The following is a 22,584-nucleotide window of genomic DNA, read 5'->3' as shown; positions in this document are numbered from 1 at the left end:
GCTGCAGTCGTGAGGCAGCTGAGAAGTGTCTAGATCAAGCTTGTGCAGTGGACCCCGCTCTGGATCTCCCAGTGAGCCTCCAGCAAAGCAGCCCGTAGGAGGTGTGGAGCAGAAGTGGGCTGGCCAACCTGGATGACAGTATAGCTGGGAGGTGGCCATACAGCTGGGGTGTGGCTGACTCAGGCCTCTCTTTAAAGTATTTGTTTCTTGAGGGGTGTCAGGTCTGTGATGACCCAGAGAGTTTCCACCAGTAGCTCTACTGGCACCTGAGGACATGGTCTACCAGAGAGGTGTGGGGCAGGCTATGACCAAAGGGCTGGTCTGCAGGGGTCCCTTCAAATGGGGATTATGGGGACCCCAGCTCTTGCCTCAACCCTGGCCAGGCGCTGGGCCAGGCTGGGAAGTGCAATCCCCCTCCGGGGAGTGGTCATAGGGGGACGCTTCCGAAGGTCCAGGGAGAGCAGGAGAAGCAGAGCTGCAGGGAAATAACAGCTGCTTCCAAAGGAAGTGAGATGCTTGGGCACCAGGCCATCCTGTGCCTGGCGCGGTGCCCTTCCTTGCCTTCTCGCTGGGCTGGAGTGGCTCAGCGCTGCTCCTTTTGGAGCTGTGGTTATTGAGAGACGTGTCACACTGTCAACATGGAGTTGAATTTAACACCTATTTATATTTCCAGAGCATGGCAGTGTCCCAGCAGCCTATACAGATGTTCTGGTTAGAAGCATGCCTGTAGAAAGGGCACTTGCAGCCTGCCCAATAAGAGGTTCTGCGTGCCCTCGGGGTTAGGGGCACTCTCAGCAACAAGCCCCACACCTCAATTTTCTGCTCCTTCTTCATCTGCTGGGCACATAGAAGAGATAACCAGAGGGGAGACGTGTTTTTGGGTCTAAAAAGTGCCCGTGTCCTTGCATATCGTGTGCTCATCTCCCACCTGAGGAGGGAGTGGGATGGGAAATTGGGAGCGGGTTGTTGAATACAGTCTGTGCCCTTCTGTTTTGGCCGCTCCTCTTGATTCCTACTGTCCAGGTGTTAAAGGCCCCTAAGGGGTGAGAGAGCGCTCAGTGTCCTGAGAAGGAGCTGGGCTTTGCAGCCACTTAGCAGCTATCAGTAGGTGCTAGAAAGCCTGCAAAAAAAGTTCTGGTTTGGAAGGCTCAGCCTGGTAACTGCTTACTTTTGATTCCTGACTGCTTTCCGATTGCTTGAAGTCTTTCTGATTCTGCTTTTGGTGTCCTCTTCACCTATGAGCATGCGAGGGAAGTGTGGTGAGGTCCAGCCAGTACTTCTACAGGGGACATTCAGAGACCTTCCAGGTGTGCTTCCAGTCATTAAAAATTCCATGGCTGCTCTGGTATGGGAAACGCCCTAGTTAGTTTTCAATTCATCCTACACTCACCTGAATTTAGAGTTGTTCTGGACATAACTCCACAGTTTGATGTAGTACCGCTACATGGGGCAGAGCATTGCTCTACGTACCCACCATGGAGGCAGCTCCCTTCCCTGGAGTGGAGTACAGGTCCTTTGCTCATGGGAATGCTGTTTGATGTTTGCTCTGTTTATACGCAGAGCCGTGTTTATTTTCATGGCCTTGGTGATGGATGCTGGCAAACTCGCTCGCAGGCAGGACGGAAAGAAAAGGGTCATTCTTTGCTCCTCAGCTATTTCTACACTGTCCCCTCAAGGGAGACTGCTTGGTCAGGGCTTCTCTTTCTTCTCCTGAACAAATGTCATCTTGGGATTTGCTGCTAATCTTGGTGACGGGGTGTGAAATTCCACAGCTTTCTGTGCAGAGAGAAAACAGAGCCCAGAGGTCCCCGGCTGCGAGCTGGTGCCATGGGTGCCGAGAGGGTTGCTACAATCTCTGTTTGTTTTGTGGTGGCCAAAGGGGCCTCTTCTGACAGCAGGGAATAAAGTAGCCCAGTTTGCTGCTCGCCCTATGGAGAGGCTCTGGCTGGTGAGCCATGTTGGGTATTGCATGCATCTAGGCATGGCTGTGAGGAACTGCTGTCACCTGTCACAAGCTCTTACAAACCCAAGTGATGTCTTCTGTGCAGCATATTTTGCTTTCTCTGCTTGTGTGATGTCGAAAAGTCACCGCTCAGCTAGTGACGGGCCTGAGCATCCCTGAGGGCAGGCGGGAGACACGCCTCTGGGTCACTCAGATGGAGTATTTCCCTTCATGAGACCCCTTGCTCTGCAAAGCTCTGCATGTCGCTTCTGATGTGACGCAGCAACAGCAAAGGCCGGGTAAGGTGCCATCACCAGTTGCACCCTTGGCACAGGCAGAGAGGCAGGCAGTGCTGCATGGCGGGTCTGCTGCTTGCTTCCGCAGAGGGGCCGGGGGGCTGCTCAGGGCCTTGGAGAACATGAAGAAGCCATGAGATGGGTCCTGCTTCAGCTGGAAGGGGGTGGGTAACAGAAATAAACTGGGTTCGAGGTTTCGGAGCCGCTCGCCTCTTTGGCTATGTCTCCTGCTGCTGTGGGGCGAGGGGGTGTTCCTCCTACCCCAGCTCCAGGGTGATGGTACCAGGGCTGCCATCGCTTCTTCTGGCTCTTCAGGCATGAGGGCTGGGTGCAGGAGGATGTGGCTGCCTCCTCCCCACTTTGTAGGGGCAGGGGGAATGTCTCAGCTCTATGTTTTGGGAGCTGAGACCCCACTGTCCACGTGGCGCCAGGACTCTCCTGGTTTTGTTTCCCAGTGGTGGTGCCTCAAGTCCCCGCAGCCCGTGCTGGCTCCCGGCTGCACGCTCTGCCCTCCCTCCTCTTTGTCCACAGTTTGTGATCTGGACTGCCTGGTGAGGCTGAGACTGGTGCTGCCACCTCTGCTGGCATCTCATGCCAGGACCTTCTGGCCACCGCAGCAGGAGGAGGCGGCTGTTCCTGTGTTTCATGCCCAGGGCCCACGTCAGCCTCTGCGGTGTGGGGGCTCTGCCTCGGCAGAAGGGGGGGGAGCTGAAAGGTTGATGTCACCCTGGATGATGCCGCTTTCCTCTTCAGCATCATCCGCTCCCTCTGGCCCAGGGGGGGCGATGGGGCAGAGCACGTAATGGGGCAGCCATCCAAGGTCCCCGATCGATGGGGGACGGTGGGGGTCTTGCCAGCCACTGGGGAGGTGGGCTGCCCTCCGTTCCACCAGCGTGGATGCAAGAGGCTGTTCCCATCCATGCTGTGACTTGTTTTCTCTCCGCTCCTATTTTAAGAGCGTGTTCCCAGCCCCGCCGCTCTCACGTGGCCTCCCTGGGTTTGTTTCCACGCGTCTATTAAAAGACAATGCCCAGATGGGAGCACTCGTAGGAGGGCTGGGCTGGGCGGCGGGCCGGCTAATTCAGGCCTGGTAACCCTGTGCGGCCGGCTGGCAGCCTGGAAACATCCTGTTTTGGTTTCTAAAAACTCTCTGGGCAGCTCTGAGCTCATCTGTGCTGAGAAGGGCAGGGACCAGATCTGTCCCGTGCCTTGGGACCTAGCTCTCAGTGGGACTGGCTCCTGCTGGTGGTGCTACCTGCCCACTCCCCTCCGGCCAGGGCTCTGGGGGTTGCACTGCCTCCCAGCCTTGCCATGGAGCGAATGTGGGGAGGTGGGTCCCAGCCAACTTTTGGGAGGCGTGTGGTGCCATTGTGCCCCTCTGAGCCCCATGAAGAGGCAACGAGGGGCAAATTTCACCTCACAGCCAAGAGAAGAGGAGCCCATTCTGCTCCTGCAGCTGCTTTGAGTCCCCAGGTGCTGATGGCCCAAGCAAAATCCACACTAACATGTGTGGATGTAGTACTAACAACCTTTAACCATTCGTTTTCTGAATCAACACCCAGTATGTAGAGGTGTCCTGAGGGTAGCCAGGGTTTCTGGGGTGAGTTCACCATATGTGCCTTGAGGAGCCCCTGTGTGAGGCTGTCCTCCTGGGAAGGTCCATGGTTGGTTGAAGTGGCCATGGCAGCTCCTGCTCGCTGTCTGCTGTGTCTGTGGCTCTTATCTGATCTATTTTCAACAGCAGCCATCTCATGCTTTCCCATGTCTCCTCCCGATCCCAGCCCTTCCTCTGCCCACTGTCGTGAGCTGCTCCCTAAGGACAGTGACTTTGGAGTGAGTGGGAGGAACCGAGAGCTTGCTGGAGCTGGTGAGGGTGGCATGACTGATGCTGTGCCCTGTCGCTGCCAAGCTGCTGTCCCCTCCCAGCTCCAGCCCTAAGACGTGGGGACAGTTTGTGGGTTTTGCCCTTTTAAGGGGAGAACTTGGCTGGGGCAAACCGACTTCCTAATCCCTGCGGTCCTCACCCTCTGTGGTCGCTGCCCCAGCCCAGGGTCCTGGGCAGAGGTGGCTGGGCTCTGCCTCTGCTCCCCTGGCCCCTGGGATACAGGAAGGCAGCATCCCCCACTCCCACCCTGCCCTGTGCCCCTCTCCACTTGCAGTTACGACCAGGTTTCTTAATCAACATGAAAACCCAGCTTTTTCTTGAATGCCTTTGGGCTGCCTCAGGGGCCCAGGACGGTCAGAGGAGGAGAGTTTGCTTGTGGAGAGCTGCTGGCGCTCTGCCCGCAGAGGCCAGGCTGCCCTAGCCATGGGGATGTGGTGGCAAGGGAGCTCCAGCGTGGCACAAAGTGAAGACCCCCTGAGAGACAGAGCAGCCACATCCAAGCTGGTCTCAACCTGTGCTGTGGTTTCTATGATTCTATGATTTAAGCTCCCTTCTTTCCCAGCTGCTTGTTCCCTCCTTTGCAGGAGGCCACGGCTGTCATAGTAGCAGTAAGCACTTGGACCTTCCTCATCTGCTTTTGTGCAAGGCTTGTAGCTGGGCAGGAGGCATGGGGAGGGTTCCCACCATGATGCAGGAGGTGATGATGGTATGGGATCTCCCCTGGGAGTTGTATTGCAGGGGTGGATGGAGCAAACTGCCAGTGGCATTGATGGCTTGCTGCTGCAAGCAGTTTTCCAGCTGTGAGTGTCTGGGGTCATTCCCAGGGGGCACCTGCAAACAAAAGCAAGGTCATTGTCACCCAGGTTACTCCTCCATGAGACTCTGCTACCAGCAGGCAGGTGCCAGGACCCGTGGGCAGGCTGGCAGGTCCGAGTAAGCAGCATGAAGTTCAGGGCACAGCCAAAGGAGCAGAGGTGCATGGCTGCATCCTGGCCATTCTCAGTGGGGACCGATGGCTGTGCTAGGGGACAAACAGCGCAAGATGGAGGCAAAAAGGCAGGAGCTGGGTTTTCTTTGTGAGGCCAGAGGTGTGTGTCAGCTCCCGTGTTTCTTTCCCTTGCAGGACGCACCGACATGCGGCTGGAGCGGCCAGGCAAAACACGGGGAGTGGAGAGCAAAGTCCCAGCGCCAGGAGCCGGCACCGGCAGCAGACCAAGAGCACGCAGCACTCCGGCATGGCCAACGGCACAGCCAACGGCACAGGTAGAACTGGCACTCGTGGGAGGTGGTGGGGGGAGAGAGATCAGGGCTGCGTCTGGTGGGAGAAAATTACTTTCTGCTAAGACCACAGATCTTGTAGTGTCTGGGAATTTCCTCCTTGTGAATTGGTTGATTTTTATTGATTTTACTCTTGATAAGCTGGGCAGCTCTGCAGAGCGCACTGGTAGGATCTATTCTGCCTATTGTGAGTAATTTCTGTGGCCCCTCTCTGGAGTCTCCCTGACAAAAATACTACATCCAGCTCCAGGTTTTTAAAAGGATATTGGGACAGCAATGTCACTGGTGCCACTGTGAGGACAGTTATCACCGCTGAATGGGCTTTCTTCAGGGTTGGGAGCGTTCAGCTGTACTTGCCTATCTGTTTTGAGCTCTTGCCCACTAACGCAGGGAGGAGCACCAGAGAAGGAACAAACCCACCTCCCAAAGTGCGCTGATTCTTACACCAGAGGGTATTTCTGGAAGGGTTTCTCTTGTCCTTTCTTGGGTTTGTGCACAAAACCATACATACCTTGTAGAGCGGGGACTGGAACCTGCAGAGTGCCGGCCTACGAAGCTACAAGCAGCTTATCTGTTTCCCTTCTCTGGCTCTCATGGAGCCGGCTGAGCAGAGCGACATCTCCCGCTCCCTTGCACTGTTTTGCAGGCAGTGCCGTTGTTTCTTTTGCTTTTGTCAGAGACCTGGAAGGAGAAGCAGAGTGCTTTGTTTTGGGTGGAAGGAAATGTTTTGTTCAACCCAAAAGGAAGATTTTTTTTTTATATTTTTTTTTTTTCCGTTTCATTGGAAAAAACCTGGAGCAATGCAATTTCAATTTTGCCAAAACCCATTTTGGGAGGGAGATGGGGGAGCGGAAGGCTGACATGAAATGCTGCCTTTTCAGCTCTCGTTCCTGGTCTGTGCTCCCTCCCTGGCTCGTCTCTGCCCTGTTTGGTGCAGCACTATACTGGGACTGAATGCTGCGCAGTGTCCCCTGTGCCCACCCAGCCCTTCCCAGTGTCCTCGCTCTGCGGGGGACACTCCCTTGGGCTGTGGACAGAGTTTTTGTTCCCAAGTACAGCTTGGCCCCTTGGCTTTGGTTTGTTTAAAACACGTTTTATTGGCCTGGCCCCAGCCTTCCCGGTGGTTTTATGACTCCGCCGTCCTCATTGCTGTTTACCACTCACCAACCTCCGTGTCTCCTGCAAGTCCTGTCGGCGGTGATTTTGCACTTCAGGATAGGGAGATGAGTGTTTCAGGTGTCTGGGATTAGTGCTGGACACCCTGTCTTGTCTTGTGGAACGCCTTTAGAAACCATCCTATTCCTCCTTAATTTGGTACCTTTTGGTGACGTTATCATGTTTTTTGAGCAGACTCTTGCAAGGACATCTCCATTACATTTGTCACTCACAGCTGTAATTGCATCTGACAATAAAAGGAGATTATTTCATGGCGTGTTTTCTCTACAGCCACATTGCTTACCCTTAGCTGTGTTCCCCTTGGAGCCCTTCCTTATCAGGTGAACTTTGGATCAGCTTTTCCCCTGCTTTGTCCAGGATCACAGATTAGTTACCTGGGTCATTCTGCGGGTTCCCTTTGAAGATTGGCACAACATGTTTGAAGCTTTTAAAATTGCCCTTTCCAGGGCTTGCTAGAAATGAGCAGCAGTCAGAGACCTCCTCACTCGAGACTTGCAGGATGCCAGTGGATGTTGCTGTGAGCCTGCAAAGCTGGAAATTTTCATTGCCTGTAGATGCTGCCTGAGGGGCTCCTTACTTGCCGATGCTGGAGAATGCTGTCCTGTTACCCTCTAGCTACAAAACAAAAGTGTCCTGAGTAGTCTGCCTCTTAGAAGAGTGTCTGTAGTTCTTCTGTGGTTTATACTGTTTTGAGGCTTTTCCCTACAATATTTCTAAATACTTGGGCTTGTAGACACAGTTACTTGCCTTACAGTTTTCCACGTTTCTCAGCTCTAACTTGTGGAGCTCTTACTTCTTTGTTACTTGTTGCTGATTTGTTTTTAATGCTTTTGCTTTGCCACTGAAGCCAGGATGTCTTGTAGCAAAAGTTATCCTCTGCTGGACTGCCAAGTCTCAGGGTTTTTTGTCTATCTAATAAATATTTGTCAAACAAATTCCCTTTCATTTTTTTTTTTTTGGTCTGCATTTTCCTTCTCATCAGTTTTCTTTGTAATTTTCCTTTGCTCTGTCTCTTCCCCTTCCCTTTTCCAAAAGTTCAGTGGAATCCAGCAACCTTTAGCTCTTACCAGTGCAGCTGATTTGCTGAGCCTGGACTTCCTTCTGCCTTGGGGGGGGATGCTGCACCAGCAGTTTCTGAGCTCCTGCTCGTTACCTGAACTCCCATCAGGCAGGCAGCATGTTTGCAAGTGGCAGAAGAGATTCTGAGCACAAATGCCAAGTACCCTCTGCTTTTGTCTCAGGACAAAGGCAGTGGTTCCCAGAGGGATCTGACTGCTGGGTGAAGGAGGTGCTGCTTTGCTGCAGGCTGGGAGCACCGTGAGTCCTGTGCTTGGGTGGTAGTGTCTTCCACCCACCACGTGCCCTGCTTCCAGGGCTGTGTGGCTGCAGTAGATCAGCCAGATGCCCGTTATCCTTTCTGGGTGCTAATGTCTCTGCCTTTCCTCTGCCTTTCCAGTGAACGGAGATGCAGCGGTTGCTACAGACATTGAAGAGGAAAGGCCAGCAGCAGGAGCGAGCGTACCAACCCCAGCGGCGTCGAGCGCGGCTGACGGCTCTGTCACTCCCGCCCTTCCTGCCCTGACCAGCTCTGGAGAGGCAGAGGAGGCAGCCTCCGGCTCTAGTGCCCCACCGGCCCGGGCAGCGGTGCTAGCCCTGGATGCTTTGCCCCCCGGGTAAGCTCTGCCTTCTGCTTGAGACTTCTGTTCCCCTGGCAGGGGTGGCACGACAGAGTGCCTGTGGTCCTCGGGGAGGGAGACACGGCCCTGGAAGGACAGCTGGGGGGACATGGCCAAACTGGGGCACTGCTGTGTACTGGAAGAAGAGGATGTTTGAGGGAGGGGGCTGTGCTGCACTAGGAGTTGATGGAAATGATGGTGATCAACAGAGCAGAGAGGGCCTGAGGGCGCCTGTCAGGGATCCCTCTGCCCTGTTCGCCTGGCACAGCCTGTCCTCATCTGAGCTGTCTGACTGGGGCTTGACTGTTGTGGATTCCTCCTCTGGGGTCTGATCTGTGTCCACTGCGGGTCTCTGGGTAAAAAACAGTGAATTGCATCTCTGTGACAAGCAGCCTCTCAGCTTCTGTGCCCAGGGGAGCAGCAGAGTCCTCTGCTCTCCTGGGGCTGCTGAAGGGATCAGTCAGAGGAAAATGCAGGAGGGAGTGAGTGAATTTCCAGGGAGTTCCCACTGAGCAGGAGGGCATGAACGTGTGCTCCAGAGACACCATGGAGGCATTGGCCACTGCTGGTGGGAGGTAGGCAGGACTCTCAATTAGCTGTGCCTGTTCTTCTCCCTCATGCCGATGTTCCACATCCTCCTCCTCTGTCGGACGTGGGGAAAGGGCTGGGAGAAGAGATGGAGCTGGCTGAGCCGTGCTGGTGGGCGCGCTGGCTCATGGTGTGGGTGGTGGGCAGGCTCTGGGCTCAGCCCCCACTCCTTGCTGCAGCTGGGTTGGTCTCCCCTTGTATTTCAGACACCTTTTAATTCTGGGCTGAAAAAGCAAAGCGGCGAGAAGGGGGCGTTGAAAATGGCTTGTGTGTCGTATGAAGGGAGCTGTTTATTTTCCTTTGGCTGAGGCGATGCCTGGAAGGTCAGGGCCTCGCTCGTGTGTCAGTCACAGGTAATTAGGGTTAACGGCTCAGTGTGCCTTTATGCGGGGTGTGTGAGGGTTTCTGTTCTCTGGCCTGGGCGCTTCCTGTTTCCAAGCAGCTGGAAAAGTCCAGTGCTCTGAAAAAGGTCTTTATTCCAGCCAGAGCTTGTGCCCCTTTCTGCTCCTACCAGGTAGACTGAAGGTCTCCTTTTCCCCACCTCTGCGCAGCCCGAGGTGGAAACAGGCTGTTGTTTCTTTCCCAGGGCGGAGAGGAGCCCGCGGATATCTCATGATTAGGGTTTCCGGAGGCTCGGGGAGGTTGCAAGCTCTGCTTTCTAAGACACACCAGACTTGCGTTTACCTGGTCCAGCTGGGTGGAAGGGTGGCCCCATGTCCTCCCCGTGCCTGTCTACCTGCGGTGCTCACACACCAAAAAATCCTGCACGTCATAGCAGGGAGGATGATAAAGCCGTTGTGTTTTTTGGAGAAGAGCAGTGAAGGGGTAGTGAGCCATTCTCCAGGCTGAGCCTGTGGAATTTGGATCTCTGGAGAGACCTTTGATTTAGCACCTTGTGTGTATGTCCCTCCCTGTCCTGTAGTGGGGAAAGAAGGCAGCAAGCCTCTTTCCTGTGCCGAGTTAAATGCTCCTGCTGGGCTGGCTTGGGTAGCAGCTGACCTGCTTGGTCAGGTGGAGACCAAGTATCAAGGCCTTTCCAGGTGAAGGAGAGCAGAGAATTGAATCCCTTGACATCTCCATGGTACACGCCCTGCCCTGAGCTGCCAGACCAGGTCCTGGGCTAACAGGGATTTGCACAAATGGGGATTTTCTAAACAGGGATTGCACAAAACACTGTGGCTCTGGGTGGTATAAATGAGGTTCTGGGGATCTCTTGAGACCTGATCCAGGACAGCTGATTTTTTGGCTGGCTCACAACACTGGGGGATTGCTTTGCCTAGTGGTTTGGGGCCCAGCTTGGGAGATGGGGATGCGGCTGGCTGGGCTGGTGGAGGCAGCGACGTCTGAGGCAGAAGGGATGCAGGCCACTTCAGCTCTGGCAGCAGCGTGTTCCACAGAAAGCGGTGCAGGATAGCCCCTCGCTGGCCCAGCTCCCATGGGGACAGCTATGCAGAGAGAACTGTGGAGCCCAGGAGTGATGGCTCTCGCTTTGCCACTCGCAGGAGCGACGTCTCCTGCAGAGCGGCCAGTTGCTTTGGCGCTGAAGAGCCAGAAAGCCATTATGTCCCTCCTGCTTTCTGCAGGAGCCCTGCCTCATTCTCCAAATGTCTCCTTTCGTCTGTGGGAGAATGGAGACCGCTCATGCTTGGCTTCCCTTCAGTCTCTGGAGGGGTAGCAGCTTCTCCTAGCTGCGTGCGGGTGGGTGCGCTGAGCCCCAGCCTCCCTGCTCATGCTGGGCTGCGTGCAGATGAGAGTCAAGAGTGGCTGGGTTCATGTGGGGATTCAGAGCTATTTATTCTGCTCGGATAGCTGTCTCAACATCTGCAGCAGATGTGGTGGGCACAAAGGCATCTCTCATACAACTGTGAGTCTGTTCTAGGGGCTGGAGGGTGCTGGAAGGTGTTCTGAATAATTCCAGCCCCAATGGTGCCCAGAACCTCCTTTGCAACCTCCTGGCTTGGGCAGAGCTTGTTTCCTTGCGAAGCTGGGGAGTGTGTGTGGCACAGGAGCAGCCAGTCGCAGCACTCGAGGCCCTTGGCGTGGGGTCCTGCTTCTCACGTAGGGGTTTCTGAGCGGACCGATAGTGAAAGGGGGGAGGGCGCAAGAGCTGTTGGCTCCTGCATCTGGTTCCTATCAGTGATGATCCTGCGCGGGGGACAGACGGTCGTTAGCGTGGTGTGTATACACAGCGCTGTCTCGCCGGTACAAAGAGGTACATTATGCTGCCTGGCAGAAGGCACGGGGCTGTGGTTTCTTACATAAGGAGGGCGTTTTGTTTGGACTGCAGGGTTGCCTCAGCGCTGCCACTTCCCACTGCCCGTGGCTCCCCGTATCCACTGCTCTTGCAAGCCTTGTGGGCAGGCGGAGGGGAGCTGGTGGGGGCTGACACGTCGTGCGCTTTGTGCTCGCAGCAGTGGTGCATGTGGGTGAGAGCTCCCACCATCTAGCACTTGCTAAACCACTGATCTTCCATTCTGGTGGTGATGTGGCAGTGCGCACAGGGGAGGAATGCTGGCTGGACTGAGATTCTCCAGAGGAAGGGCCTGTTGTCGTGCATCCCCCTGAGCTGTGTCCCTTGTGGGATGGCAGATGGGATGCAGGGAAGGCTGCGAAGAGCTGGGCAAGGTGGTCTGAGCAACGATGGGTTGCACCCAGTGCCCCTGTTTGTGAGGTCTTTGCTGTGTGTCTGCAGTAATAAGTTTGTCACAGCTTGCTGTTTAATGGTGGTGATTCGTTGTTTGTAGGGTGAGGCAGTCTTCAGCAAATTTACTTTTCAGATCACCAGGGAGCTGCTGACCTGAGGAGCATGTGAGCTTGTCACCTGTTTGTATAGGGTGTGAGATGGGGATAGAGGACATCAATCAGTAGCTGCCACCACCAGCAGCTCTTCACAATCCTGTGTGGCTCCTTGCAGTCATGAGGGCACCCAGAAGAGTATCTGAGGGATCCAGAAACCCTCTGCCCTGGTGGAGTCCTCATCATGGGATTTTTGGTACTTGAGGGCTTGAGAGCCTCTTGTCATAAACCACTTCCAAGTCCTCAGAGCCATACGATAAATCATCTTGTGGATCTGTTATTAATGAATCTGGAGGATTTGTCCCCTCTCGCAATGACTGATGGCACCACTGGTTCGGTCTGTATGGGGATGAGGTCCTGTTCATCTCTAAAGCACTGCATGTCAGTGTGGACAAAATGGGTGAGATGTCTGGCTGCAGTTGTCTTGCACCCTGAGTGGTGCTGCAGTCTCTAGATCTGCTCAAAGGACACCGTTACGTACAACCAGCCTCAAAGAGATGATGCTTAAAGGGTTTCCATGGGATGCTGACTCCTGCAAAGTCTCATGAGCGGAGCTGTGCCTTGGAGTTTTGTTTGCAGATAGCATTCCTCCACCTGAGCCTTGTGCCGTGTCCGTATCTGGTTGCTGGTGGTGATCTGAAGTGCCTGCAGTGCAAGTCAAGGAAGGGGCTTCCCAAAGCTCTGGCTGCAGTGGGCAGCTCTCTTGCCAGTGGCATTTCCACAGCCCTTTCTTCTCCCTGAAGATGCCTGGGAACCTTCTTCTGTCCATCTCACGGGGTGGACATGCTTCTGTCTTCAAGAAAATCCCAGCTATGCTGATCTTTCTCTTTAGAGATTTCAGTCTTTTTTTTTTTTTTTGAGCTGTCCTGGTGCTTTTATGCTCATGAAGCACTGAGTTCATCATTAGTGAACAGGAAACTTCAGCTGTTTACCCTCTGACAACGCCCAGCGCTGCCCAGGGGTAACCCAGGAAAAGGGCTGACCATGGGGTGGAGAGACAAATATGTCCTGATCCCAGAGCAGCACCAGGTAGTGCCAGCTCCGCTCTCACGTGGTCCCTCCTTTGGGCGCTGTTATGCTTGGCAACCCCTTGCTGTCAAAGGGGTACAGGTGCAATATGTCCTGCTTTGGACTCTTTCCACCAGAGATAACCATTGGTGTCCCTAGGTCTGTTCCAGGGATGAGAAAGATCCAGTGCTGCTGACTGGTAGCTTTTAAGCTTTTATCTGCAGACTTGGTCTCTGCAGATGCGTTAAGTTGACAGTGCTTTTGAGAAGCCCATAGGAGCAAAGCCAACATCTTTGGTTTGGGTTAGACAATCTCTTGGCTAAGTCCTGAGCCTGCCATTCACGTTCTCCTCCTGCTTTTGGGGAACCGACTCTTATCTCAGAGTACAAGATTGCCTTCTGCCCAGGGCAGGGGTTTTTCAGGCTGCCCACGTGGCTGGTGGGGTCCCCAGCTGATGGCACGCTGCCAGGGCTCAGAAACACGGCTGAAGCTTTCCCTGTTTCTGCCTTCCCACCTCTTTTGAGAGTGGTGTCAAGGCTGTGATGCACGTGGACCTGTGATCAGAGGTGTGTGGCTGTGGCTGACGTCACTGTTTGGTAGCTTCATCGTCCCCTGGGGAAGTTTGAGAGTGAGCAGAGACAGCGTGAGCCCCAGCGATGGGACATCGGTGCTTTGTGTCTCCTCCCCAAGGCCTTCTTTCTGCAAGCCCAGATTTGTTCCCTTGCTGTCACAACAGAAGCTGTATGTTAATTTCCTAGGGCTTTTTGTGATGATTAATTGAGGTAGAAAATTGAATCGGGAGGGAGACCTGTGGGAGCAGAAGTGTGGCAGGAGAACACTTTATCTGTCAGCAGCTGCTGGTTCGCCTCTCTCTGTTGCAGAATAAAAGCTGACAGGAAAGCACGGTGCTCCACGGAGCTTTTACCTTTGCCAGGGCATACACTTTCATGAATAAATTGGGGCAAAGAATGGTTTTCAGTGTAGCCGTGTAAAGCCAGGCCTCCCTATCGCACCGGCTCCCCTTAGGGGCCACCTCCGAACCTTGTGCCTTGTGGCCACGCGATGTTTTTAAGCGATATCTGTCAGCAGTGAGGAGGAGGGCTGCCGGGGAGAAAACTCAGCCTCACCCCAAACTCAAAGGCTCCCCTTTAAAGATGTATTATGAGAAACCAATCAAAAACTACATCAAAAACTCACGGGGCATAAAACTGACCCTGTGTGAAATCTGATGCCGACTCTTCTACTTTCTGGGAGGAAATTAGGAATTTATGCTCCAAATTATGCCTGTTTTCAGAAAGCAGACTGCTGCAGCACCTCTCCGTTAGTCTTGATCTAGCAAGCCAAAGGACTGCCGTGTAGACCTGCTGTCATTCGTGATTTTAAATAAAGGTTAGAACAGCGTAGCTAAGCAGTGCGAGGAGGTAGGCTTGCTAATCCACCAGATGCAGCTCTCTGGACATTCTTGGTAATAAGGGTGATTATTAATTATTCACAGCTCGCTGATCTGCGGGGGAGGCTGGGCTGTACAGCTGCAGTCCCAGCCTATGGGCGCACATGCAGACAGTTTTCCTAGGGAGGCTGTTCGGGCATGATTTTAAAGCAGATAAAGGTACCTGCGAAGTGTCCTACATGTAGCAAGGCTCTGGCTCTCGCTGTCCTGCAGATTTAGGGGCTGAGGCTGCTGGATCCCCATTGCTTGTTCCAGCTGAACCCCTTCGCTTCACTTCTTTGTGTGAGAAGAGGACAGGCACTGTCTCGTCTGCCTCGGGTTTCCTCCATGTCCTCTCCTGAGGGGTTCTGCTCTCCCCAGCTGGCCCTGGAGCAGTGCACAGTGGGGACAGGCACCCGAGGAGTGCTGCAGCAGGAGGCACGGTGCTCTGGCTGGCATCGCAGAGGGCAATTTGCTTTGGTAGCTCCACCTTGGCCAGGGTTTGGTCTCTGTGCTAGCAAGTATCAACTGTCTCATGATTTTTAGTTTTGTTTGTTTTTTTTTTTTTGCTTGCAGGTGGGAACAGCGAGAGCTGCCTAATGGTAGAGTCTACTATGTAGACCATAACAACAAGACCACCACGTGGGAGAGACCTCTTCCTCCAGGGTAAGGAACTCTGGGGCCAGCTGGCATCTCAGATACTGAATTAACTTGTAACAGACACACTGGAGTCAGCGCAGAAGGGGAGAGGTGGGTTAGTGGCAGGAAGGTCTTTTCATTCCTAAAAAGAACTGGGGTGAGATGACCAAGTGTTCACTGGCCTGAAAGCACACCCTGTATCCTTAGATCTTTTTCAGTGTTTGTAAAAAGGAAAAGGCCTTCCGTTCCGTTGTGTTTTGACCTCTGTTAGAGGATTATTTTTTAAACAGTCCACGGAAATCACTGAACACTTGTGGGCAGAGCAGAGGAGTGGGCCTTTGAGACGGGGCACCAGCAAAGTCCTCCTGAGGACCAGGAGAAAGGGAGAGGATGGGTCTCATGTCACCTGGAAAAACAAATATTTCTAGGTGAGGGCTGAGCTCCTGGTGAGCAGAAACAGACACATTTAGTGTGCCTCAAACCTGGAGCTGGACCCTGGACTCTATCAGAGGGGGCTCTTATGTTTTCAGCCACACTGGGGTCTGCTTGTGCTTGAGAAGATGCTGCTGCTCAGCTCCATGAGCCCTGTAGGAAGTATTCTGCCAAGCTCATGTCCAGGAAGGCCACACTTTCACTTGTGGAAGTAAAGTCCTCAGGTCATAAAGGCTGCGTACAGCCCTGGGAGCCACATGCTTTCCAGAAGCTTGTTGAATTCTCACCTCTTTGTGCTCCTGAAAGCAGAGAACTCAATACAGCCCAACTGTTGTTGTTCTCTAGACTGAGTTTGTTCAAGGCTGGAATGAGTGAAGTGTGCTTTAACTGCCAGTGTAATATGTGAAAGTGAAATACAAGCCTGCCCTGTTTTCCTCCACGGGAGCCTCCAGGTTCCTGCGGGCACACGTTACCTTCAGTTAAGTTGTGATCTCTGCAGCCACTTTCTGATCCTACAACAGCTTGAAATTTGTCTGGAGTTAAGAGGGAGGCTTTTCCCTGGAAAGGTAGCTTTGGGAGTACCCCAGGTGTGCTCCTTCCCTCCTGCTCAGGTCTCCAACCCAGTGCCTTGCCTCTGTCAGAAATCAGCTGTCTTGGAGAAATGCTTACAGCATCCTGGTGCAACCTCTGCCAGTGTCTAGGCATCCCATCTAGGCTTCATGTGCCCTGGCAGGGGAGATGCTTCAAATCTTGCTAGTCTTTTGTATTTCCTTCTGGTGGATCTTTGTCCAAAAGAGCCCCTTCAGCTGTGAAACTGGTGGTTATGCTGGAGCTGGGAACAGAGCCCTTGTGTTGAAGGTTATCTTAGTCTTGTGAGAGGAGCCAGAGAGCAAGTGTCTGAAGTCAGCCTGTAGTGTTAGAGAGAAATGAAAAATCACCGTCTTTGTAGCTGGACCCTTGGGCCCCAGCAACTCTCGGTTCTTCCTCCGTTGGAGGACTCTGAGCTGCTTTTTCTCACCTGCATTTCTGAGAGGCGGCACTCAACCACAAATCCTCTGCTGAGCCACTGCATGGGGAGCTCAAGGGGACCGTGGCAGCTGGGGAAGGGGCTCACAACTCACTGCTTTTCTCAGTCGTGCTTTCAACAGGTTCTGGGGCAGCAGCTGGATATTCTCAAGCCACTGCTGCAGGGCCCCGGGGACAACCCTCAGATGAGGGCAATGGGAAGTTTGCCGCTGTAGGACCGTGGTCTGTGTCTTCTGCTGTGTCTCCAGAGGACAGTGACATCTTCCTCTGGTGTTTCCAGGTGGGAGAAACGTGTGGATCCTCGAGGCAGGTATTACTACGTGGACCACAACACCCGGACCACCACGTGGCAGCGCCCCACGGCTGAGTACGTCAGGAACTATGAGCAGTGGCAGTCCCAGCGAAACCAGCTCCAAGGAGCCATGCAGCAGTTCAGCCAAAGATTCCTGTACCAGGTGAGAACTGGGGGCCACAGTGGTGAGGGTCTCACCCTGCTCTCCTGCCAATCTCACCTGGGCTGACTTGGGAGACCCTTGAGCATGGGGAGGTGCTCTCTGGACTGTGTGGGGTCTGTCAGCTCAGCGAGCTCAGCAGAGCAGCGCTTGGACAGGAGAGCCCACGATCTCCTCTGCTGCTTGCAGAGAACCCCGTGGGAGTAACTTTCTTTTTATAAAACAGCTTGCACAGCTCTGAAAGGTGGTGGGAGGTGTCGTCAGCAGCCTGTCCCTGGTGTCCCTTCGGTGCCAGCGTGGCTAGGCACACACTTTCTCCCTTGGCTTCAGCGAGCCAAGCCTTGCTGCTGACCTGCGAGGCTTGCAGGACTTGCTGCATGTTGTTGGAGCTGGTCACACGCTGAGGAAGCCATGGGAGCCTGGTCTGTAGCAGCAGGGGAGGCTCTTGGGGCTGAGTTCATCCCTCCCCATGTCTTTGTTGGGCTGAGAACAGGGGGTTGGATTCTGGGTGGGAGCAGGAGTCAACAGCAGTAGCTGAAGGCCCAGGGTACAAGTGCTGTCACACTGAGGGCTGCAATAGCCAGGGGACCAGAGCACAGGGAATGAGTGCTGCTGGGCTTGGCGAGCTTCCTCTGCTTCTTCCCTTCATTCCTGGTTTGGGCTGAGTAGCTCCATTTCCTTGCTCAGGGAGTGATCTCTCAACAGCCCCACAGAGCAATAGCTCCTGGGCAGAGACCACTCTTGTCCTGGTCTTGCCTTTGCTGCTGGAGCTGGGACATGGTTTCCAGTGGTGGTGAGCACCCTCTGATAACCAGGACTGTGCTGGTGGCCGTTGTGCTGTGGGGTGAGCAGTGCTTGGGAAAGAGCCATGCTGGAGCGTCTCCACCTCTTGGAGCAACGATGTCCCGGTGCTCTCTGCCATCAGCTGGCCACGTGCCTCGCCAAGGCTGTGCCATGGTGTAAAACCCGTCTCTTGCCAGAAGGCAGGGAGGCCTGGTGGGGCAGGTGTGGAGTGAAGGTGGGGAGAGCAGGGTGACCAACTTCCCATCAAAGTTTATCTCCTTTCGGAGAAAACCAGGAGGCTGATGTGTCTCAGCAGCACTGCTAGCACTGGTGTGAGCTCTGCGCTCCAGCAAGGAGCTCAGGTGCTCTCTGGGGGGAGAGCAGAGTGTGGGAGAGGGGGGGAGAGTGTGTCCTCCGGTGTTGCTCTGGGTGAGATGCAACCAGGGCTGCTCCCCAGGGGGGGCGGGAAGCTGCTCTGCCCCTTTCCTCCCCCTGCCCATCTCTCCCCGGACAGCTCACCAGCCCTTCCAAGCCTCGCAGCAGGAGCCGGACCATCATGGTTTTGCTGCCCTCCGCCCACCTACGCTCCTCAGCACGCCTTTCGCAGCTTTGCTGTGGAGGGGTGCGCGGGAGGGGGCTTCCACTGTGGGCTGAATGGGGCTCCAGGCCTGTCACTCACTCGTGTCTCTGCCAGCGCCAGCCTTGGAGCTGCTCCAACGCTGTGGGACTCGCCCTGGCCGGGCTCCGCGGAGCACAGAGGGAGGGACTCGAGCTCCAAATTTAGCCTGATGAAACGATTGTACTTTTTGTTTCAAGCTCTCTGCTGCCAGCAGCGATGGCTCCTACTCTGCCTCCTTCCCGGCAGGGGCTTTTCTGCTTTGCTTCGCCCTCTCGTCTCCAGCATCCACCTGCCCTCCTTTGCCGGGAGAGGAAGGTGGGGAGGTGATGAGCAGCGCTGCAGCCCTGGGCCGTGCAGAGCCGCAGCTCGGGGGGCCGGGGTGCAGCCAGGGACCGCTCTGCCAGCCGAGTGGGCTCCCTGGGCTCTGCCCGCACACAGCATCCCTTGAGGGATGAGGGTGATGACTGAGGGTCTTTCTGGCACAAGGGACCAGGTTGTTCCCAGGGGCTGCAGGAGGGCTTGTTCCTTGGAACTCTACCCCAGGTTCTTTTCTCCCTGCCCTGTTTGTTTTAAGTAGTTATTTTTAGGTCAGTGAGGTGATACCTCTGGACGTGACTCGGCTGTGTCTCTGGCCAGCCCGTCTGAGAGACTGCCCCAAGTGCGACACATGCTGTGCCGGGCAGTGACTCCTGCTCCCAGTCCGGCACACAGGGTTGGGTACAAGTGACGAAGCTCAGAGAGGCACAGACTGTGCTAGCCCCTTCCCTGACATGCCCCAGGACATCCCTGGGGTGCTGAGCTGCCATGGGGTGCCCGGAGTGTCTCAGAGTGGGGGGCAGCCCAAATAGCAGCTATGCCCGAGCCTGGGTCTGCCTCTCAACACCGGGTGGGAGGGATGGGCCTGACTGTGGGTGCCATTCCCTGAGCTCAGGGTGACTCCAATCCCCAACCCATCGTGGAGGGCTGGGACACCCACTGGGCTGGGACATCGGCCCCTCTCCAGCAGCTGGGTGTCAGGAGGTGCAATGAAAATGCCTTTTTGGTAACAATGATTTTCTTATTTAACTATTAAAAGCACTCGCAGGCCTCCATCTCCCCTGAACCCCCGACTGTCGGGGCTGCGTCTCCATCCCCAGGGTCCTCGGGGGGGGTTCAGGCACAGCGGGGCTCCACGCCAGCTTGTTTCCCCCCCCCCCGCCTTCCATCCCTTCCCCACCATCCCGGGGCATCCCCCGGTTCAGGCTGGGTGACGGCGGCCGGCTCTGCCCGCCCCGGGGAAGAAGAAAGGTGCTTTGTACGGCGGCCCCCGACCTGTCGGAGGGGGGGGGGGGGGGGGGGGACGGCGGGGCGCGGAGCCGCCCGTCTGCGCGGGATGAATGCGGGCTCAGTGCGAGCGCATCCCGCGGCCGGCCCGGGGAGGAGGGGGCCGCCGGCCCGCCAGGAAGCGCTGGGCGTGGACAGGGCTTGTGGGAATGATTTCATTGGAAAGGCCTGCGATATTTTTTCCCCTCTTGTGTGTGGTTCTTGGAGGAGGCTGGAGGTGTATCTGGTGGGGACGGCCGGCGGCAGCCCGAGCAGCCGCGCACATCTGGACCCCGCCGGGGCCGTCCCGCTCCCCTCCGTGCGGCGCGGCCCCTGCCCCGCCGCCCCCTTGGCTGCCCCAGCCTCTGTTTAGTTTGTGCTTTTTTTTGTTTTGTTTTGTTTTTCTTTTTTTTTTTTTTTTTTAAACCCCCCTCGAGTGTGCAAGTTGAGTTTTTTGGGGTTGGTTTTTTTTTTTGTTTTTTTTTTTTCCAATTCTCAGGGAGCCGTGGGCCAAGGGCAGGAGAGTGGGAGTGGAGGCTGCACAGCTCGCCTCCGCACTCTGCTCTTCCCAGGCATCCCTGCCCTGGTTTTTATTTTGTGTTTTTTGCCCTCTCTGTTGTCTCTAGTCGTCCGGCACCCCGTCCGACAATGATCCTCTCGGTCCCCTTCCTCCCGGCTGGGGTAAGTACTGAGCCACCTCACCTGCTTGCCACCACGCTCGCTGGACAGCCTGCCAGGGACGCTCCTTGGTCACCCAGAGCGGGACCCTGCCTGCCTCGCAGGGAGGACGGTGCTATCAGCAGCTTCTTCGCTCCCGTCCCTGGCATTAATGGGAACGGTGCTGGGGAGCCAGTGTTCCCTGTGCTCTTCTGCATGTGGGGCTGAGCCTGCCCGTGATTAGCACGGTCTCTGATTTGAAATCCAGCTTTTTTTCCTTTTTTCTTCTTTTCCTGGAGGAGTTCCCAGTCTCTCTCAGCTACTGAATGCAGAAGTGCTTGTGGTTGTTCTTTGGACAGGGGGAAAGGTTGGGGATCCAACTCCTCGCTCATCCCCAGACCCCTCCTCTGCTGAGCAGGGATCCATCCCGCTGCCGTGTGTGCCTCCCGGGATGCTCTGTCCTGGTCTGCAGCAGGGCTGGGAGCCAGCAGGAATGGGGCTGCCTGCCCCCATGGCCCAAGTGTCATGTGTTGGGATATTTTGAAAGGTCCCTGTGCCATTCCCAGGGCAGAGAGGCCACCCTTCACAGTGAGAGCATCCCTGGAGAGGGCAGGCTGGGATGCTTGTGGGTGCAGCTGGGCAGCAGATGGGCAGTGCTGTGCTGGGCAGGCACGGAGGGCAAGAGAGAAACTGGGGAGCTTGGAGCAGGACAGAGGGGTCCCAGGCTGTTGAGGGGTCTCTAAGGGCAGCATCTCAATGAGGACAGTGCTGCAGCCTTTGCTGCCCCACTGGGTGCTCCACCTCCTGCATCAGTGAGGAGAGGGTGCTCAGTGTTAGCTGGGCAGACTGGGGGGGAGACAGCTCTGCACAGGGATGAGCACCCTTGGGGTGGGGATCCCCAGGGTAGATGGGGTCCCTGGGATGGATGTGGTCCCAGTCATCAGATGTGGGGTCTGCTGGAGCCACGGCGTGGGGGCTGCTTCCCACAGCCCAGGAGTGAGACAGCGTGAGGGGGGCTGTGGTGGCTGGGAGGTGACAGGGGAGTGTGCGTGCAGGGCGTCCCTGCCGGCATGGAGCAGGGCCGTGCGTGCAGGGAGTGACGCAGGCACGTGGAGGGAGGAGGTGTGTTGCGTGTGGGGCACATGTGTTGGTGGGGAGGCAGCGAGTGTGCGTGGGTGTGCGCAGGGGGGCAGCTGGCGAGAGGCAGAGCAGCGTCGGCAGGCGTGCAGGCAGGACGAGACGAGGTGCATGGGGTGGGTGCAGGTACCTGGGGGCTGGTCAGGAGGGAGCAGGGTGGAGGATCACACATGGTGCCCAGCCATAGCTGGGAGGCACTTGCTGTTCTGAGTGTTCAAATAGTGTTGTGAGTGTGTGTTGGAAAGGGGGTGCCCAGGGAAGTGTGTGGCACACGTGGGGAGTATGTGCCAGGAGGCTGCTGTGCAACAAGTGTGTGAGGCTGCAGGCACAGGGGGGTTGGTCAGTGGTGCTGGTGTGAGTGGCACGGTTGTTTTATGCCTGTGCACAACAGAAGGAGGTGCGGGTGTGCGTGTCCATGCAGCCCATGCTGGGAGCACGAGCTGTGCCCTGGCAGCAGGGCCATGGAGGGAGTTCGGATACATTTGAGAAAGCACCTGCAGATCTGCTTGAAGGGATGCCGTGCTTGTGGAGCACTGCGTGTCCAAGGAGGGCACATGTGCCACCTGCCCAGTGAGATGTGTGGCCAAGCACACCTCTTGTGCCAGCCTGGCAGCACGTTGGCAGGGCTGGCCTGTGCCGTGGCATCTCCACGCACGCTGGCCTTGAGGGCACTGGAGAAAGCCAGCCAGGAGGTGCAGCAGCTTGTGCACCTAGAAGAAATATAGGCCTTTTTATCCTGCCTTTTCTAAATGAGCCGGGGCAGTTGTCGGCAGGGAGGTGGGACAGGGGGAGCCGACAAACTTCTTGTGATGCGGGAAAGGGAGGGCTGTTCCTGGGACTGTGGGTCAGGGTGCTCGAACTAATGCTTCCTCTCCCTTTCCTCTTAGAGAAGAGACAGGACAATGGGCGAGTGTATTACGTGAACCACAACACACGGACCACCCAGTGGGAAGACCCTCGCACGCAGGGGTAGGCAGCCTGTGGGGAGAGGCAGGGAGGATGCTTATGGTTTCAGAAGGTCCATGCGATGGGCTCCTGAGCGCTGAGAGAGCTGTCCATGCCAGGGGACCGAGCGAGCTGCAGCGCTGGGAAGCCAAAAGCACTGAGAACTGCAGGCAGCAAGCAAGCGGTGCTGGAGCCCAGGAGGGTTGGGCACTGAACCCTTGGCATTGCGGGGCAGCTCTCCAGCTTGCAGGAGCTGAGGGTAGAGATGAGGAAGTGATGGGGAAGACTGCAGATCTTTCTGGATAGAAAGAGGTGCTTCTTGCCCTGTCGCCTTCTTACATGGCTCTGCTTGGACTCCTGAGAGCGCTAGGTTGTGGTTCTCCGGAGACCTGCCCTGGCTGAGGACCTGGCTGAGGTCTCCACTGAGGCCACCTCTACTGCAGACAGAGAGCAAAGCTATAACTATGGCCAGTCCTGGCTGTGGCCGAGAGCACCGCCCAGGTGGGGCTTCTGTGTTG

The 22,584-nt window shown here is 55.8% G+C and overlaps 1 protein-coding gene across 1 annotated transcript in view; it reads left to right on the top strand.

Annotated features, from left to right (window-relative positions):
* Positions 1 to 22,584, top strand: part of WWP2 (WW domain containing E3 ubiquitin protein ligase 2) — a 43,243-nt gene that overhangs the window by 12,240 nt on the left and 8,419 nt on the right. Inside the window, exons 7-12 of the mRNA XM_074157934.1 lie at positions 5,247 to 5,386; positions 8,034 to 8,250; positions 14,651 to 14,740; positions 16,452 to 16,626; positions 19,954 to 20,008; positions 22,009 to 22,090. Coding sequence (XP_074014035.1) covers positions 5,247 to 5,386; positions 8,034 to 8,250; positions 14,651 to 14,740; positions 16,452 to 16,626; positions 19,954 to 20,008; positions 22,009 to 22,090 — 759 coding nt within the window. The remainder of the gene's footprint in view (positions 1 to 5,246; positions 5,387 to 8,033; positions 8,251 to 14,650; positions 14,741 to 16,451; positions 16,627 to 19,953; positions 20,009 to 22,008; positions 22,091 to 22,584) is intronic.

Source organism: Numenius arquata, chromosome 13, assembly GCF_964106895.1.
Source record: "Numenius arquata chromosome 13, bNumArq3.hap1.1, whole genome shotgun sequence".
NCBI lineage: Eukaryota > Metazoa > Chordata > Aves > Charadriiformes > Scolopacidae > Numenius > Numenius arquata.
The sequence above is the reverse complement of the archived record's forward strand: the minus strand, read 5'-3'. Positions and strand labels throughout refer to the sequence as shown.